General features: G+C 48.3%; 1 protein-coding gene across 1 annotated transcript in view; it reads right to left on the minus strand.

The window, feature by feature from the left end:
* Positions 1-19286, minus strand: part of SEC23IP (SEC23 interacting protein) — a 196705-nt gene that overhangs the window by 137548 nt on the left and 39871 nt on the right. The window contains exons 6-7 of the mRNA XM_075348129.1: positions 5892-6009; positions 3219-3308 (exon numbers count right to left, since the gene is read on the minus strand). Of these exons, the coding sequence (XP_075204244.1) occupies positions 3219-3308; positions 5892-6009 (208 nt within the window). The remainder of the gene's footprint in view (positions 1-3218; positions 3309-5891; positions 6010-19286) is intronic.

Below are 19286 nucleotides of genomic sequence, written 5' to 3' on the forward strand. Positions count from 1 at the left end.
GACTTTGTGCAGCAGGCCTTCATGGTAAAATAGCTCCTAGGAAACCACTGCCAAGGACAGGAAACAAGCAGAAAAGACTTGTTTGGGCTTTAGAACACAAGGAATGGACATTAGACCAGTGGAAATCTGTGCTTTGGTCTGAGGAGTCCAAATTTGTGATCTTTGGATCCAACTACCGTGTCGTTGTGTGATGCAGAAAAGGTGAACGGATGGACTCTACATGGCTGGTTCCCACCGTGAAGCATGGAGGAGGAGGTGTGATGGTGTGGGGGTGCTTTGCTGGTGACACTTGGGGATTTATTCAAAATTGAAGGCATACTGAACCAGCATGGCTACCACAAAGAATAATGAGGGTAAAATCATAGAAAGCGATGTGGGAAAAGCAAATGTTTTAAATACTTTTTTCTCAACTGTGTTCACACAGGAAAAGCATATGCCAGGGGAAATGCAGAGTGATCATGTAAATGCCCCATTAAGTATGACCTGCCTAACCCAGGAAGAAGTGCAGAACCGACTTAGTAACATTAAAATTGACAAATCACCAGGCCCTGATGGCATTCACCCTCGGGTATTAAGGGAGTTAAGTAATGTGATAGACAGGCCTCTATTCCTTTTATTTAAAGACTCTATAGAAACTGGGTCTGTTCCACTGGATTGGCGGCTAGCAAATGTGGTACCAATATTCAAAAAAGGGTGCAAAAGGGAACCTGGAAACTATAGGCCGGTAAGCTTAACATCTGTTGTGGGTAAAATGTTTGAAGGGTTTTTAAGGGATACTATTATGGAATGTCTCAATGTTAATAACTGTTTAACTCCATATCAACATGGATTTATGAAGGATCGCTCCTGTCAAACTAACCTGATCAGCTTCTATGAGGATGTAAGCTCTCACATGGACCGAGGAGAAGCATTGGATGTCATTTATCTCGACTTCGGTAAAGCATTTGACACTGTCCCACATAAAAGACTGCTAAGTAAAATGAGAAAGCTTGGGCTCGGGGAAAATGTGTGTAGATGGGTAGGTAGCTGGCTTAGTGGTAGAAAACAAAGAGTGGTTATTAATGGTGCATACTCAGATTGGGCCAGGGTTACTAGTGGGGTGCCACAGGGGTCTGTATTGGGCCCCCTACTATTTAATATATTTATTAATGATCTGGTGGATGGTTTACAGAGTAAAATATCAGTATTTGCAGATGATACAAAACTATGTAAGGTAGTTAACACAAAGGAGGACAGTTTGCAACTACAGATGGATTTGAGTAAATTGGAGAATTGGGCTGAAAAATGGCAAATGAGGTTTAACACAGATAAGTGTAAGGTTATGCACATGGGAAGGAGAAACAGATGCTACAATTACTTACTAAATGGGAAACTGCTGGGGAAATCAGACATGGAAAAAGACTTAGGCATCTTAGTGAATAAGAATCTAAATTGGAGTGCCCAGTGTCAGGCAGCAGCCACCAAAGCAAATAGGGTGATGGGATGCATTAGAAGAGGTCTGGGGGCACGAGATGAAAACATCATTCTCCCTCTGTACAAATCACTAGTCAGACCACACTTGGAGTATTGTGTGCAATTTTGGGCGCCGGTGCTGAAGAAAGACATTACTGAACTTGAAAGGGTTCAGCGGCGGGCTACTAAAATAATAAATGGAATGGGTGCATTACAATACACGGAAAGGTTATCAAAATTAGGTCTATTTACTCTAGAAAAGAGAAGACTTAGGGGAGACCTAATAAATATGTACAAATATATCAGAGGGCCATATAGAGATCTCTCCCATGATCTGTTTGTACCAAGGACTATGACAAGAACAAGGGGGCATTCTTTTCGATTGGAGGAAAGAAAATTCCTACATCAGCATAGAAGAGGGTTCTTCACGGTAAGAGCAGTGAGGCTCTGGAACTCTCTTCCTGAGGAAGTGGTGATGGCCAACTCACTGAATGAATTTAAGAGAGGAATGGATGCATTTCTTGTTAGCAAATGTATAGAAGGTTATAAATAGCATAATCTTACAGGTAGATAGAAGAGCCACCAAGATTATTAGAGGAATGGGTGGGCTGCAACACCAAGACAGGTTATTAAACTTGGGGTTAGTTAGTTAGGAAAAACAAAGGCTTAGGGGGATCTAATCACAATGTATAAATATATGAGGGGACAGTACAGAGACCTTTCCAAAGATCTCTTTACACCTAGGCCTGCGACTGGAACACGGGGGCATCCGCTACGTCTTGAGGAAAGAATGTTTAATCATAATCACAGATGAGGATTCTTTACTGTACGAGCAGTGAGACTATGGAACTCTCTGCCGTATGATGTTGTAATGAGGGATTCACTAGTAAAATTTAAGCAGAGCCTGAACGCATTTCTTGAAAAATATAATATTACCAGTTATGTATATTAGATTTTATGACAGGGTGTTGATCCAGGGAACTAGTCTGATTGCCGGATGTGGAGTCAGGAAGGAATTTTTTTCCGCATTGGAGCTTATTTGACACATTGGGGGTTTTTTGCCTTCCTCTGGATCAACATGTTAGGCTACGGGTTGAACTAGATGGACTTAGAGTCTCCCTTCAACCTTAAAAACTATGAAACTATGAAACTATGAAACAGCATCTTGCAGCGGCATGCTATTCCATCCGGTTTGCGTTTAGTTGGACCATCAGTTATTTATCAACAGGACAATGACCCCCAAACACACCTCCAGGATGTGTAAGGGCTATTTGACTAAGGAGAGTGATGGGGTGCTATGCCAGATGACCTGGCCTCCACAGTCACCAGACCTGAACCCAATGGAGATGGTTTGGGGTGAGCTGGACCGCAGAGTGAAGGCAAAAGGGCCAACAAGTGCTAAGCATCTCTGGGAACTCCTTCAAGACTGTTGGAAAACCATTTCCGGTGACTACTTCTTGAAGGTCATCAAGAGAATGCCAAGAGTGTGCAAAGCAGTAATCAAAGCAAAAGGTGGCTAATTTGAAGAACCTAGAATATCAGACATATTTTCAGTTGTTTCACACTTTTCTGTTAAGTATTTGATTCCACGTGTTAATTCATAGTTTTGATGCCTTCAATGTGAATCTACAATTTTCAGAGTCGTGAAAATAAAGAAAACTGTTTGAATGAGAAGGTGTGTCCAAACTTTTGGTCTGTACTGTATATCAGCCAAATGAGTAAGATTAGGCAAGAGCTCCAAAAAAGATGAGTCAAGGAGAACTCACCACATTCAATGATACTCCTAAAGCGAAGGTCACACACCGGGCCAATACCGTGAACCATGAATACCAGATGGTCAGCCTGTGGCACCTCCCCTGCAGACACAAGACAGAAATGAAACACCCCGAGAAACAAGAACAGAAGCACCACTGGAAATGCTTGGCATGAAGAGTGCCCCCCAACTTTACAGCATAAGATAAATAGACCAACAATAGTCTATAGGGTGCTTTACACGCTGCGACATCACTAACGATATATCGTCAGGGTCACGTCATTAGTGACGCACATCCGGCGTCGTTAGCGACATCGCAGCGTGTGACACCAAGGAGCGACAATCAACGATCGCAAAAACGTTGATCGCTGACACGTTCCTCCTTTTCATAATATCGTTGGTGGTGCATGCCGCTGGTTGTTCGTCGTTCCTGCGGCAGCACACATCGCTGTGTGTGACACTGCAGGAACGACGAACATCTCCTTACCTGCGTCCACCGGAAATGAGGAAGGAAGGAGGTGGGCGGCATGTTCCGGCCGCTCATCTCCTCCCCTCCTCTTTTATTGGACGGACGTTTTGTGACGTCGCTGTGACGCCGAACGCACCTCCCCCTTGAAGGAGGGATTGTTCGATATCTCCAGCGACGTCGCAGAACAGGTATGTGCACGTGACGCTGTCGTAGCAATAATTTTCGCTACGGCAGAGATCACCACATAGCACCCGCCTCCGTCGTTGCGATATCGCTCGCGACATCACTAGCGATGTCGCAGCGTGTAAAGCACCCTTATCTCTATGTGCATGCACTATTCTCCGCTGGTTTAATACATCACATTTGGCCATTCACGAACATAAAAAAATGACTAAAAGAATTCAGAGAAAAAAAAAAAAAAGGATGAAGGACTACACCCATTTTACATCATCAATCTTCCATCCATTTTTAACTGACCCATTGCTAAAGGATAATGGAAGACTCCGAGAAGACTCCATGAAAGTAAATACAAAGGGTTCACATCTAGATGCAAACCATTCATCAATTCCAAAAATAGACAGGCCAGAGTTAAATTTGCTGAAAAACACCTCATGAAGCCAGCTCAGTTCTGGAAAAGTATTCTATGGACAGATGAGACAAAGTTCAACATGTACCAGAATGATGGGAAGAAAAAAGTTTGGAGAAGAAAGGGAACGGCACATGATCCAAGGCACACCTCATCCTCTGTAAAACATGGTGGAGGCAACGTGATGGCATGGGCATGCATGGCTTTCAATGGCACTGGGTCACTTGTGTTTATTGATGACATAACAGCAGACAAGAGTAGCCGGATGAATTCTGAAGTGTACCGGGATATACTTTCAGCCCAGATTCAGCCAAATGCCACAGAGTTGATCGGACGGCGCTTCATAGTACAGATGGACAATGACCCCAAGCATACAGCCAAAGCTACCCAGGAGTTCATGAGTGCAAAAAAGTGGAACATTCTGCAATGGCCAAGTCAATCACCAGATCTTAACCCAATTGAGCATGCATTTCACTTGCTCAAATCCAGACTTAAGACGGAAAGACCCACAAACAAGCAAGACCTGAAGGCTGCGGCTGTAAAGGCCTGGCAAAGCATTAAGAAGGAGGAAACCCAGTGTTTGGTGATGTCCATGGGTTCCAGACTTAAGGCAGTGATTGCCTCCAAAGGATTCGCAACAAAATATTGAAAATAAAAATATTTTGTTTGGGTTTGGTTTTTTTTTAATCATATCATATCATAGATATCAAGTGATAAAGTGCATAAAACATTGCAGAAAAAAATTCACATAATTTACTATTGCAAGTAGCCATGATTGTGCACAAGGCAAGGAGGCAGATAAGGAATAAATAAGCAATTCATAGATAGAAAAGAAAAAAAAAACCAGATACTGCAGATAAAGCAGAAAAGATTCACACATCAGCTAAGAAAATACAATAAGGACCTGGGTGTAAGAGTGTAGTGAGCAAAAACACCTGGAAGGATAACTGGTCACCTTACAAGAGCTGTAGCACACATACCTCAGTCAGCTGCCAGCTGTAATATGTGAAGAAATATTTTAACCCATGTGCTTGACAAGAAGATCGCCAGCTTCTTCCCCCTCCTCCATCAGTGTGACAGATTTATAGCAGTGCACGGGAAACAAATGACATTGAAGAAAATTAACCTGGAGATCTTGTAAATAACCCCAATGTGTTCAGTGAGGAAGAGATATAGGTCTTCACATATGACAGCCTGACTGTGGTATGTGTGATACAGCTATTGTTAATTGACACAAAGGTCTTTGAAGCTATATATCTTGAGACAGCAGCCGATATTGACACTTTACTAGGATGGGCTGAAGTTTGAATTATACCAAGGGCGTCATTTTATCTCATTTTTAGAGAAACACTGTAAGTTTTCAGAAGTGCAGCACAAGAAGGTGACAGGTTCTCCAAAAAGATGGTCCTTTTAATTCCCCAATTGACTGCAGAGAAAAATCACAATGAGTCTATCCCCTGAGGTCACTATAGTTCTGTGGAAGACCACAAAAACCTGAATGTTCTCCATGACAGATCTGCTTTGCGTAGTTCTAATCCTATGGCCCTAGAATTTTGCTGGTGAATGCTGTACCTCAAATGTGAAGGCTGTTACTAAGAAAAACAGACTAAAATACTGAAGGGTAAGATTACCATCTGGAATGTCGTCATGGTCGTCTATGCCCCTTTTTACTACTCGCGCTCTGGTCTGACCATCCTGAGGGGTGCCCCACTCATCTGGAATAGCGCTATGCTGGAACTGGACGATCACCTGCAAGATTGGACAGAGGACAGGAGTGTTAAACCACTTTCACACATCAGTATTTTCAGTTCTAGTGCAGTCTGTGGAAAAAACCTGACATCACACGGACTAAATTTATACAATAGGCTTATTCAGTAATCTTTTATGGTTTTGTTTTGTTTTTTTTTGTTTTTTTTCCTTTACAGTCTGAATGACAGCAAAGAAAAAAAAAATTGCAGCATGCACTACCCTTTCATATTTTAGATGACCCTCTCTGATCCATGCCTATGCAAAAAAATCTGAGACTGTACGGATCAAGTGAAGAGCATCAGGTTTTTATGGATAAATTGCAATTCTTTAACATAGGAAACTGTACTTGGACTTCTAGGTTTTAATAACTGCTGCTGTATAAAAACATATGCCATACAGGTTGCATGTGGATGAGAATAAATGATTAAACTATGTACATTTTTCTGACGCCTGTACCGCCATCCCCACTCTGCCTGCCCCCGTACCAAGCAGGAAATCTGGTACTCTCACCTTTCCAGCCACCCTGCGGTGTCTACCCTGTCCCCGAGTACCTGCTGCTGTCTTACATGCCTCCCGGGGGTGCCCTTAGGGTCCTCGCGTGGACATGCCCTTTTCTTAAAGGGCTAGTACGCCCTGACCCGGAAGTGCTTCTCAGTATGGCTGAGAGGCCGCAGGTATTTAAGGCACCTTCCCCTTAAGGGAGGTGCCTGGGCAACAAGTTCCATATGCTGCTAGTTCTCAGGTCCCTTGTGCTGCCGCTGCTGCTATTGTACTGTATGCTGTTGCTGATTCCTGTCTGTTTCAGTGCATTTAAAAAGTCTGCTGCTGCAACTACCCACACTGGCTGCTCCTATGGTATGTGCTGCTGCAGCAAGTATCCACGCTGGTCGCCTCTTACGATATCCGCTGCTGTTGTCGCAACTATCCACACGTCTGCTCCTATTAGATCTGCTGGTGATGCTACAACTGTCCTGTTGCTTTAGTGAAATCTCAGTAGCCATTTTAGTTCACTCCTTGCCGCTCAGACTCTGCCAAAGGAGTCTTACCGTAGGCCAATATGCTGTCCAGATCTGCACCGGTCCTTCGAACTGGGCTGGAATAACGAGGCACAGGTGGCTAAATTCTGTTAAAGATTGTCTAGAAGGATAAAGGACAAGCTGGTTGGTCAGGATGTGCCATCTTCTCTGGACGACCTAGTATCACTAGTTATCAGTATTGACCTTAGGTTCCAAGAGTGATCCAGAGAGGTGAACTGAGAGAAGAGGTCATTGTGCCTGGCTCCTTCATTCCAGAGGCCCATCATGCTGCTACCTGTAGCTTCCGCAACTTCTTCCGAGCCCATGGAGGAAGATCAAGTGCTCAAGGCAAATCGCCGCTGTGAGATGTCGCACCAGTGAGGTGTGGTTCTACTGCGGAAATCATACGACCCCGATCTGCTTCTGTCCGAAAGCCAGGAAACTGTCCAGTATAGGGTCGAAAGGAGAGGCCAACCTAGGTGACAGCAAGTCCTCTCCACCACTGTATAGGACTGTGTCCGTAACAAGTGGAGACACTATTCTCTAAATTGGCCTTACTGGACTCTGGTTCCGCCAGGAATTTCATACAGCAGGCCACTGTTGATTGGTATCTGATTCCAGTCTTTCAGCTGCAAACTCCCATTGCTGTGTTGTCCGTGGATGGAAAGCCCGTCTGAGGCTATCCAGTTTGTTACCGAGCAAGTTGTCCTTTAAGTAGGAATGCTGCATACAGAGAAAATCGCCTTGCAATCGTTACCGGGAATGTTGCATCCACTGTTACTGTGCCTGCCATGGCTTCGGGAGCATAAACTGGTGTTGAACTGGAGATACGGAGAGATACTCAGGTGGGGTCACTACTGCCATGAAAGTTGTCTCGTTTCCGTGCAACCTTCATCGCTGCCTGTAAGACCCTCTTATCTTCTGGAGCTGCAGTCTCCCTACTGGGCCTACATGGTTCCACTCTGCCTTGTGGATGTATCTACCCTCTGTCTCAGGCTGAGACCCAAGCCATGTCCAAATACATTAAACAAAATCTGGCAAAGAGATTCATCCAAAAGTTCTCCTCACCTGCCGGATTCTTCTTTGTAAAGAGAAAGGAAGGTCTCTTCGCCCATGTATGAACTATAGAGGTGTCAAGCAAATCACAGTCAAGTTAAATAACCACTAATACCAGAATTGTTCGACTAGTTCAGTGTTTCCAGGCTTTCCTCCAAACTTGACCTCCGTGGTGCGTAGAACGTTGTCCAGATACGGTTGGGTGACAAATAGAAAACGGCCTTCAATACCAGTGACAGCCACTATGAGTATCGAGTAATGCTATTCGGGTTCACCAATGCTCCAGCGGTCTTCCAGGAATTTGTCAACGACATATTCCGAGATCTGTTGTACTCAAGCATGGTAGTGTACCTGGACGACAATTTTGTGTTTTTTCCAGATCTGCCAACACACAGGAGAGATGATCGCCAGGTGCAGTAAACACTAAGGGTCATCTCTATGCTAAATACAAGAAGTGCCTCTTTGAACACTCTTCCCAGCCGTTATAAAGTCTAAAAATGATGGATCTGAACAAAGTATCGGCGGTGCTGAAATGGCCTCGACCCGACAGTTTGAAAGCTATCCAGCGGTTCCTCGGTTTTGCCAATTATTAAATCGGCAACGTATCACACAAATCTAGTCAAGGATTTTTCCAATCCCAGTGCTGACCCACAAGGGGCGAGTCCCAAGGTGTGGATTCCAAAAGCATAAGATGCATTTGTCGCCCTCAAGCAGACCTTCTCTTTGGCTCCAGCGCTGCATAGACTGGAGATTAGTAAGCAGTTAATCCTGGAAGCAGATTTTACATCCTCCGGTGCCAGCACGGTCGTCACGCAGCAGTCTGATGCAGGTAAAAAGGTAATTTGTGGATTTTTTCCAGGGCCTTCTCTCCTGCCAAGCGCAGCTACTCGACTGTTGACAGAGAACTGTTGGCAATCAAGATGGCTCTGGAGGAATGGAGACACCTGCTGGTGCATCCAGTCATCATCTACACAGACCACAAAAACTTGGCCTACCTTCAGTCGCCTCAGAGGTTGAATCCGCGCCAAGCCTGGTGGTCGTTGTTCTTTGCCCGCTTTAACTCTGTTCTGCATGTGCGTCCGGCTCAGAAGAACGTCAAGGCCAATGCACTCGTTCATTTCTGTCAGCCAATCGATAGGAGGAGCCTCAGCTTATTATCGAGACTTCCAGGAAGCTGTCAGAGGCTCCTACAGACTTCTCTCAAGTCCCTCGCAGTAAGAGGTTTGTTGCTGAAGCAGACAGGAAATGAGTTCATCAGTGGGATCATTCCTCCAAGCTGGCTGGTCATGCTGGACAGAAGTCCTTTCAGCTAATCCCTCGGCATTATTGGTGGCCAACACTGCGACAAGATGTCCTGGAGTTTGTTTCGGCCTGTCCCTCATGGGCCAGCAACAAGACCTCGGAGAAGCTTCCTGCTGGGCGACCTCTTCCTCTACAGGGGCCATCTGTTCCTTGGCAGCATATTTCGATGCATTTTATCACTGACTAGCTGAAGTCTTTAGATTGCAACGCCATCTGGATTGTCCTGAATGGTATGCTGTTGTGAATGTCGTCTGTGTGGGTGCTGTTTTGGAGCTCCCTCTAGTGGCCAAGAATGGTAGTGGAGATGAGTCTGACTCAGACAGGTGTCTGCGTTAATGAGGAATTAAGGAAGTCCTATTGCAGACAAGCCTGGTGTATATAGGAGAGTACTTTTTGCCTTGCTGGTGCCGGTTATAATTGAATTTTCCTCAGTCTCTGAACCTGTCTTGGAGTGCTGTTCTTACCAGTTTCCCTGTGCAGATAGGTTTGTTAGTTTTTTTTCCCTTGCTTCCTGGTTTACACCTTAGGGTTAGGGGTGTTTGTTTTTCTTGGTTTTGTATCTGTTTTCTTGCAGGTGAAGATTTGTCTTTCTAGTTTGGTGAGCATGGGGGTTCCCCCTTTGCTAGCTCTGCTGCAAGAAAAGGGAGTTTCTCCCTGTCTAACTTGATTATTTGCACTTTTGTAAATAATGAGAGAACAAAATACCAAAAAGAACACAAAAATACAAGAGTACCTGATATAGTGGGGGTGAGGTCGATCGACTTCAAGGGCCATTTTTACTATCAGGAGATTGGTATTTTTCTGCAGGGATTTTTATACTGACCACAATCAGTGTCCTTTCCTTTCCTTTTGTATCTAGTTAGTCGGGCCTTGCCTTTGCGTAATCTATTTTTCCTATGTATCGTGTTTTCCTACATCACCGTAATCTTTATATGTTGGGGGCTGTCTACTCCTTTGGGGACTTCTCTGAGGCAAGGTAGATTTCATAATTTCTATCTGTGAGGCGTAGCTAGTTTCTCGTCGTCTAGGTGTTTAGGAACGCTCCACGGTTACTTCTAATGTGGTCTGATAGGGGATTGCGGTCAGCCCAGGTTCCAACTACTCTTGTTGTTCTTGGTGTTTTTTCATTAATGGGAGTTTTTTGTAATCTTCCACGGTTACCGGATCATAACAGGATGCTCTCTGCGCCAGTGCTTGCAGAGCACTTCATCAGCACATCTTCCAGCTGCATGGTCTTCCACTCCAGATCGTGTCAGACAGAGGTGTCCAGTTTACGTCTAGGTTCTGGAGGGCCACCTGAAAACTACTGCAGGTCATCTTGAACTTCTTGTCGGATTACCATCCACAGTCCAACGGCCAAGGGGAACTCGTGAATCAGATCCTAACAAACTTCCTGGGGTACTTCATCAACAAGCACCATAGTGACTAGGTGACGTTCCTTCCATGGGCAGAGCTCTCATATAAGAATCATGTGAGTGAATACTCCAAGTCTCCATTTCACATAGTGTATGGACAGTGGACCAAAATCCCGTTCCCAGTGGCGCTCACCTCCGGCAATCCTGCGGCCAATGTCCTTGTCAAGATTTTCTCTGAAATCTGGGCAGAGACAAGTCTTCCTTGGAGCAGTTCTCTATGAAGAGGCATGCAGACAAAGAGAAGCCTCGACTCCCTTCGTTCTGGCCTGGAAACAAGGTATGGCTCTCTTTCAGATAGGTGAGCCTCAAGTTGCCATCATACAAGTTGGGTCCCCACTTTATCGGTCACTTGGAGGTACTCCAGGGGATTAACGAGGTATCCTACAAGCTACAGCTCCCTGATTCCTTACGAGCTCCCAATTTGTTCCACATGTCCCTCCTCACCTCCTCCGGTCAGCGATGATGACACCTTTGAGGTAAAAGCCACCTCGCTCTAAAAACGTTTAGACTCTGTGCGCACTAGACCGTTTTACCCGCGGATTTACCCGCGGATTTGCCGCGGAAATTTCTTGAGAAATGTCTGCAATCTTTGTGCAGACATTTCCCAGCAAATTCTATGAAAAAAAGAAGGGAGAAGGGAATTTTGTTACTTACCGTAAATTCCTTTTCTTCTAGCTCTTATTGGGAGACCCAGACGATTGGGGTATAGCTACTGCCCTCCGGAGGCCACACAAAGCACTACACTAAAAAGTGCAAGGCCCCTCCCCTTCTGGCTATACCCCCCCGTGGTATCACGGGTACTCCAGTTTTAGTGCCAAAGCAAGAAGGAGGAAGCCAATAACTGGTTTAAACAAATTAACTCCGAGAAACATCGGAGAACTGAAAAAACCGTTCAACATGAACAACATGTGTACCCGCAAACAACAAAAAAATCCCGAAGGACAACAGGGCGGGTGCTGGGTCTCCCAATAAGAGCTAGAAGAAAAGGAATTTACGGTAAGTAACAAAATTCCCTTCTTCTTCAGCGCTCTATTGGGAGACCCAGACGATTGGGACGTCCAAAAGCTGTCCCTGGGTGGGTAAAGAAATACCTCATGTTAGAGCTGCAAAAAAACAGCCCTCCCCTACGGGGATGTCACTGCCGCCTGCAGGACTCTTCTACCTAAGCTGGCATCCGCCGAAGCATAGGTATGCACCTGATAATGCTTGGTGAAAGTGTGCAGACTGGACCAGGTTGCTGCCTGGCACACCTGTTGAGCCGAAGCCTGGTGACGTAATGCCCAGGACGCACCCACGGCTCTGGTTGAGTGGGCTTTTAGCCCTGAAGGAACCGGAAGCCCCGCAGAGCGGTAGGCCTCTAGAATTGGTTCTTTGATCCATCGAGCCAGGGTGGCTTTAGAAGCCTGCAATCCCTTGCGCGGACCAGCGACAAGGACAAAAAGTGCATCGGAACAGCGTATGGGCGCCGTTCGGGAGATGTAGATTCTGAGTGCTCTCACCAGATCTAGCAAACGTAAGTCCTTTTCATACCGGTGAACCGGATGAGGGTAAAAGGAAGGCAAAGATATATCCTGATTAAGATGAAACGAGGATACGACCTTAGGGAGAAACTCCGGAATGGGGCGCAGCACTACCTTGTCCTGGTGGAACACCAGGAAAGGAGCCTTGGATGACAAAGCTGCCAGCTCAGACACTCGCCGAAGCGATGTGATCGCGACAAGAAACGCCACTTTCTGTGACAGTCGAGAAAAGGAAACGTCCTTTAGAGGCTCGAAGGGCGGCTTTTGCAGAGCAACAAGTACTCTGTTCAGATCCCATGGATCTAACGGCCGCTTGTACGGGGGCACAATATGACAGACCCCCTGTAGGAACGTGCGCACCTTAGGAAGACGTGCTAGACGCTTCTGAAAAAACACAGACAGTGCCGAGACTTGCCCTTTAAGGGAACTGAGCGACAAGCCCTTTTCCAACCCCGATTGCAGGAAGGAAAGAAAGGTGGGCAATGCAAATGGCCAAGGGGATACTCTCTGTGCAGAGCACCAAGATAAGAAAATCTTCCACGTCCTGTGGTAGATCTTAGCAGACGTTGACTTCCTAGCCTGTCTCATTGTGGCTACGACTCCTTGAGATAATCCTGCAGACGCTAGGATCCAGGACTCAATGGCCACACAGTCAGGTTCAGGGCCGCAGAATTCTGATGGAAAAACGGCCCTTGGGACAGTAAGTCTGGTCGGTCTGGCAGTGACCACGGTCGACCGACCGTGAGATGCCACAGATCCGGATACCACGATCTCCTCGGCCAGTCTGGGGCGACGAGTATGACGCGGCTGCAATCGGATCTGATCTTGCGTAACACTCTGGGCAAGAGTGCCAGAGGTGGGAAGACGTATGGGAGCCGGAACTGCGACCAATCTTGAACTAATGCGTCTGCCGCCAGAGCTCTTTGATCGCGCGACCTCGCCATGAATGCCGGGACCTTGTTGTTGTGCCGGGACGCCATTAGGTCGACGTCCGGCACTCCCCATCGGCGACAGATTTCCTGAAACACGTCCGGGTGAAGGGACCATTCCCCTGCGTCCATGCCCTGGCGACTGAGGAAGTCTGCTTCCCAGTTTTCTACGCCGGGGATGTGAACTGCGGATATGGTGGAGGCCGTGGCTTCCACCCACATCAGAATCCGCCGGACTTCCTGGAAGGCTTGCCGACTGCGTGTCCCCCCTTGGTGGTTGATGTATGCCACCGCTGTGGAGTTGTCCGACTGAATTCGGATCTGCCTTCCTTCCAGCCACTGCTGGAAGGCTAGTAGGGCAAGATACACTGCTCTGATTTCCAGAACATTGATCTGAAGGGTGGACTCCTGCGGAGTCCACGTCCCCTGAGCCCTGTGGTGGAGAAACACTGCTCCCCACCCTGACAGACTCGCATCTGTCGTGACCACTGCCCAGGATGGGGGCAGGAAGGATCTTCCCTGAGACAATGAGGTGGGAAGGAGCCACCATTGTAGAGAGTCCTTGGCCGTCTGGGAAAGAGAGACTTTCCTGTCCAGGGACGTTGACTTCCCGTCCCATTGGCGGAGAATGTCCCATTGAAGTGGGCGCAGATGAAACTGCGCAAAGGGAACTGCTTCCATGGCTGCCACCATCTTCCCGAGGAAGTGCATGAGGCGCCGTAAGGGGTGCGACTGGCCCTGAAGGAGGGATTGCACCCCTGTCTGTAGTGACCGCTGCTTGTTCAGCGGAAGCTTCACTCTCGCTGCTCGAGTATGGAACTCCATGCCAAGATACGTTAGTGACTGTGTCGGTGACAGATTTGACTTTGGAAAGTTGATGATCCATCCGAAAGTCTGTAGAGTCTCTAGCGTAGCATGTAGACTGAGTTGGCATGCCTCTTGAGAGGGTGCCTTGACAAGTAGATCGTCTAGGTAAGGGATCACCGAGTGTCCCTGAGAGTGCAAGACTGCTACCACTGCCGCCATGACCTTGGTGAAAACCCGTGGGGCTGTCGCCAGACCGAATGGCAGAGCTACGAACTGAAGATGTTCGTTTCCTATCACAAAACGTAGAAAACGTTGATGTTCTGTAGCAATTGGCACGTGGAGATAAGCATCCTTGATGTCTATTGAGGCAAGGAAGTCTCCTTGAGACATTGAGGCCACGACAGAGCGGAGGGTTTCCATCCGGAACCGCCTGGCGTGCACATGTTTGTTGAGCAGCTTTAGATCCAGAACAGGACGGAACGAGCCGTCCTTTTTTGGAACCACAAAGAGATTGGAGTAAAACCCTCGCCCTTGTTCCTGAGGCAGTACAGGAACCACTACTCCTTCCGCTCTTAGGGAGTCCACCGCCTGCAGCAGGGCATCTGCTCGGTCTGGATGTGGGGAGGTTCTGAAGAACCGAGCTGGAGGACGAGAACTGAACTCGATTCTGTACCCGCGCGACAAAATGTCTGTCACCCACCGGTCTTTGACCTGTGACATCCAAATGACGGAAAAGCGGGAGAGCCTGCCCCCGACCGGAGATGCGGAGGGGGGGAGCTGGAAGTCATGAGGTGGCCGCTTTGGAAGCGGTTCCTCCATTTGCTTTCTTGGGGCGCGCGTGAGCCGGCCAGGAATCTGAGCTTCTTTGCGTCCTCTGAGTCCCTTTGGACGAGGAGAATTGTGTCTTGCCCGAACCTCAAAAGGACTGAAACCTCTGCTGCCACTTTTTCTGCTGAGGTTTGCTTGTTCTGGGCTGGGGTAAAGAAGAGTCTTTACCCTTGGACTGTTTAATGATGTCAGCCAATGGTTCGCCAAACAGTCTATCTCTAGATAAAGGCAGGCTGGTTAAACATTTTTTGGAACCAGCATCTGCTTTCCAGTCCTTTAACCACAAGGCTCTGCGCAAAACTACCGAATTGGCGGACGCCATTGAGGTGCGGCTGGTAGATTCTAGGACCGCATTGATAGCGTAAGACGCGAACGCGGACATCTGCGAGGTAAGGGACGCCACTTGCGGCACCGCTGGATGTAAGATAGCATCCACTTTTGCTAAACCAGCTGAAATAGCTTGGAGTGCCCATACGGCTGCGAATGCTGGAGCAAACGACGCGCCGATAGCTTCATAGACAGATTTTAACCAAAGGTCCATCTGTCTGTCATTGGCATCCTTAAGTGAAGCGCCATCCTCCACTGCAACTATGGATCTAGCTGCAAGTTTGGAAATCGGGGGGTCAACTTTTGGACACTGGGTCCAGCGCTTGACCACATCAGGGGGAAAAGGAAAACGTGTATCCTTAGAACGTTTAGAGAAACGCCTTTCTGGATGAGCGTCGTGTTTCTGGATTGACTCTCTGAAGTCAGAGTGATCCAAGAAAGCACTTAATTTACGCTTGGGATAGAGGAAACGAAACTTCTCCTGCTCTGCAGCTGCCTCCTCTGCTGAAGGGGCTGGGGGAGAAATATCTAACAGTCTATTGATGGCTGAGATAAGATCGTTTACCATGGCGTCCCCATCCGGGGTATCCAGATTGAGAGGGGTTCCAGGATAAGACTCCTGATCACTCTCATCAGACGCATCACAGGGAGACTGATTGCGCTGAGACCCTGAGCAGTGTGATGACGTTGAGGGTCTTTCCCAGCGAGCTCGCTTAGGGTGGCTGGGGCTATCATCTGAGTCATAATACTCAGCCTGTGAAGCCGGGGACCCCCTTGCAGTCTGGATTAAATCCAACTGAGGGGGATTAGAGGACAGAGACCTCGCCGTATCCATAGACTGAGCCCCAGGCATGGATTGCAAAGTTTCAAGGATTTTTGCCATGTCCCGGATGGTACTCCTGCTCGGCATCCACCAGGTTCTATGGGTCTGTGGATGGAGCCCGGCGTCAGAGCTTTGAGGCCGGCAGGATCCCACTTCCACAGAGCCCTACAAGGGGATGTGGAAGGAAAACAGCATGTGGGGCTCCAGCCTCTGTACCAGCAATAGGTACCTCAACCTTACAACACCATCAACGGGTGAGAAGGGAGCATGCTGGGGGCCCTATATGGGCCCTCTTTTCTTCCATCCGAAATAGTCAGCAGCTACTGCTGACTAAAATCTGTGGAGCTATGCGTGGATGTCTGACCTCCTTCGCACAAAGCTTGAAAACTGGAGTACCCGTGATACCACGGGGGGGTATAGCCAGAAGGGGAGGGGCCTTGCACTTTTTAGTGTAGTGCTTTGTGTGGCCTCCGGAGGGCAGTAGCTATACCCCAATCGTCTGGGTCTCCCAATAGAGCGCTGAAGAAATTTTGTTTACTTACCGTAAATTCCTTTTCTTCTAGCTCCAATTGGGAGACCCAGACAATTGGGTGTATAGGCTATGCCTCCGGAGGCCGCACAAAGTATTACACTAAAAGTGTAAAGCCCCTCCCCTTCTGCCTATACACCTCCCGTGCTCCCACGGGCTGCTCAGTTTTGGTGCAAAAGCAAGAAGGAGGAAAAAATTATAAACTGGTTTAAAGTAAATTCAATCCGAAGGAATATCGGAGAACTGAAACCATTCAACATGAACAACGTGTGTACACAAAAAAACAGGGGCGGGTGCTGGGTCTCCCAATTGGAGCTAGAAGAAAAGGAATTTACGGTAAGTAAACAAAATTCCCTTCTTTGTCGCTCCATTGGGAGACCCAGACAATTGGGACGTCCAAAAGCAGTCCCTGGGTGGGTAAAATAACACCTCGTAATAGAGCCGTAAAACGGCCCTTTCCTACAGGTGGGCAACCGCCGCCTGAAGGACTCGTCTACCTAAGCTGGCATCCGCCGAAGCATAGGTATGCACCTGATAGTGTTTCGTGAAAGTGTGCAGGCTCGACCAGGTAGCCGCCTGACACACCTGCTGAGCCGTAGCCTGGTGCCTCAAAGCCCAGGACGCACCCACGGCTCTGGTAGAATGGGCCTTCAGCCCTGAGGGAACCGGAAGCCCAGCAGAACGGTAAGCTTCGAGAATTGGTTCCTTGATCCACCGAGCCAGGGTTGATTTGGAAGCCTGTGACCCTTTACGCTGGCCAGCGACAAGGACAAAGAGTGCATCCGAGCGGCGCAGTGGCGCCGTACGAGAAATGTAGAGTCTGAGTGCTCTCACCAGATCTAACAAGTGCAAATCCTTTTCACATTGGTGAACTGGATGAGGACAAAAAGAAGGTAAGGAGATATCCTGATTGAGATGAAAGGGGGATACCACCTTAGGGAGAAATTCCGGAACCGGACGTAGAACCACCTTGTCCTGGTGAAACACCAGGAAAGGGGCTTTGCATGACAACGCTGCTAGTTCAGACACTCTCCGAAGAGAAGTGACTGCTACTAGAAAAACCACTTTCTGCGAAAGGCGTGAGAGAGAAATCTCTCTCATTGGCTCGAATGGTGGTTTCTAAAGAACCATCAGCACCCTGTTCAGATCCCAGGGTTCTAAAGGCCGCTTGTAAGGAGGAACGATGTGACAAACCCCCTGCAGGAACGTGCGTACCTGTGGAATCCTGGCTAGGCGCTTCTGGAAAAACACAGAGAGCGCTGAGACTTGTCCCTTAAGGGAGCCGAGCGACAAACCCTTTTCCAGTCCAGATTGAAGGAAGGACAGAAAAGTGGGCAAGGCAAAAGGCCAGGGAGAAAAACCCTGAGCAGAGCACCACGACAGGAAAATTTTCCACGTCCTGTGGTAGATCTTGGCGGACGTTGGTTTCCTAGCCTGTCTCATCGTGGCAATGACCTCTTGAGATAATCCTGAAGACGCTAGGATCCAGGACTCAATGGCCACACAGTCAGGTTGAGGGCCGCAGAATTCAGATGGAAAAACGGCCCTTGAGATAGCAAGTCTGGTCGGTCTGGTAGTGCCCACGGTTGGCCGACCGTGAGATGCCACAGATCCGGGTACCACGACCTCCTCGGCCAGTCTGGAGCGACGAGGATGACGCGGCCGCAGTCGGCCCTGATCTTGCGTAACACTCTGGGCAACAGTGCCAGCGGAGGAAACACATAAGGGAGCTGAAACTGCGACCAATCCTGAACTAAGGCGTCTGCCGCCAGAGCTCTGGGATCTTGAGACCGTGCCATGAACATCGGTACCTTGTTGTTGTGCCGGGACGCCATGAGGTCGACGTCCGGCACCCCCCAGCGGCAACAGATCTCCTGAAACACGTCCGGGTGAAGGAACCATTCCCCTGCGTCCATGCCCTGGCGACTGAGATAATCTGCTTCCCAGTTTTCCACGCCTGGGATGTGAACTGCAGAGATGGTGGAGGCCGTGGCTTCCACCCACATCAAAATCCGCCGGACTTCCTGGAAGGCTTGCCGACTGCGTGTGCAGCCTTGGTGGTTGATGTATGCCACCGCTGTGGAATTGTCCGACTGAATTCGGATCTGCTTGCCTTCCAGCCACTGCTGGAATGCTTTCAGGGCAAGGTACACTGCCCGTATTTCCAGAACATTGATCTGAAGCGACGACTCTTGCTGGGTCCACGTACCCTGAGCCCTGTGGTGGAGAAAACCGCTCCCCACCCTGACAGACTCGCGTCCGTTGTGACCACCTCCCAGGATGGGGGTAGGAAGGATTTCCCCTTCGATAATGAAGATGGAAGAAGCCACCACCGAAGGGAAGCTTTGGTCGCCTGAGAGAGGGAGACGGTCCTGTCGAGGGACGTCGGCTTCCTGTCCCATTTGCGTAGGATGTTCCATTGAAGAGGACGCAGGTGAAACTGCGCGAAAGGGACTGCTTCCATTGCTGCCACCATCTTCCCCAGGAAGTGCATGAGGCGCCTCAAGGGGTGTGACTGGCCTTGAATGAGAGATTGTACCCCTTTCTGTAGTGACTGCTGCTTGATCAGCGGAAGCTTCACTATCGCTGAGAGGGTATGAAACTCCATGCCAAGATATGTCAGCGATTGGGCCGGTGTCAGATTTGACTTCGGAAAATTGATGATCCACCCGAAACTCTGGAGAGTCTCCAGGGTAGCGTCGAGGCTGCGTTGGCATGCTTCTTG

The sequence above is a fragment of the Anomaloglossus baeobatrachus genome, chromosome 5 (assembly GCF_048569485.1).
Source record: "Anomaloglossus baeobatrachus isolate aAnoBae1 chromosome 5, aAnoBae1.hap1, whole genome shotgun sequence".
NCBI classification, from domain to species: Eukaryota; Metazoa; Chordata; class Amphibia; order Anura; family Aromobatidae; genus Anomaloglossus; species Anomaloglossus baeobatrachus.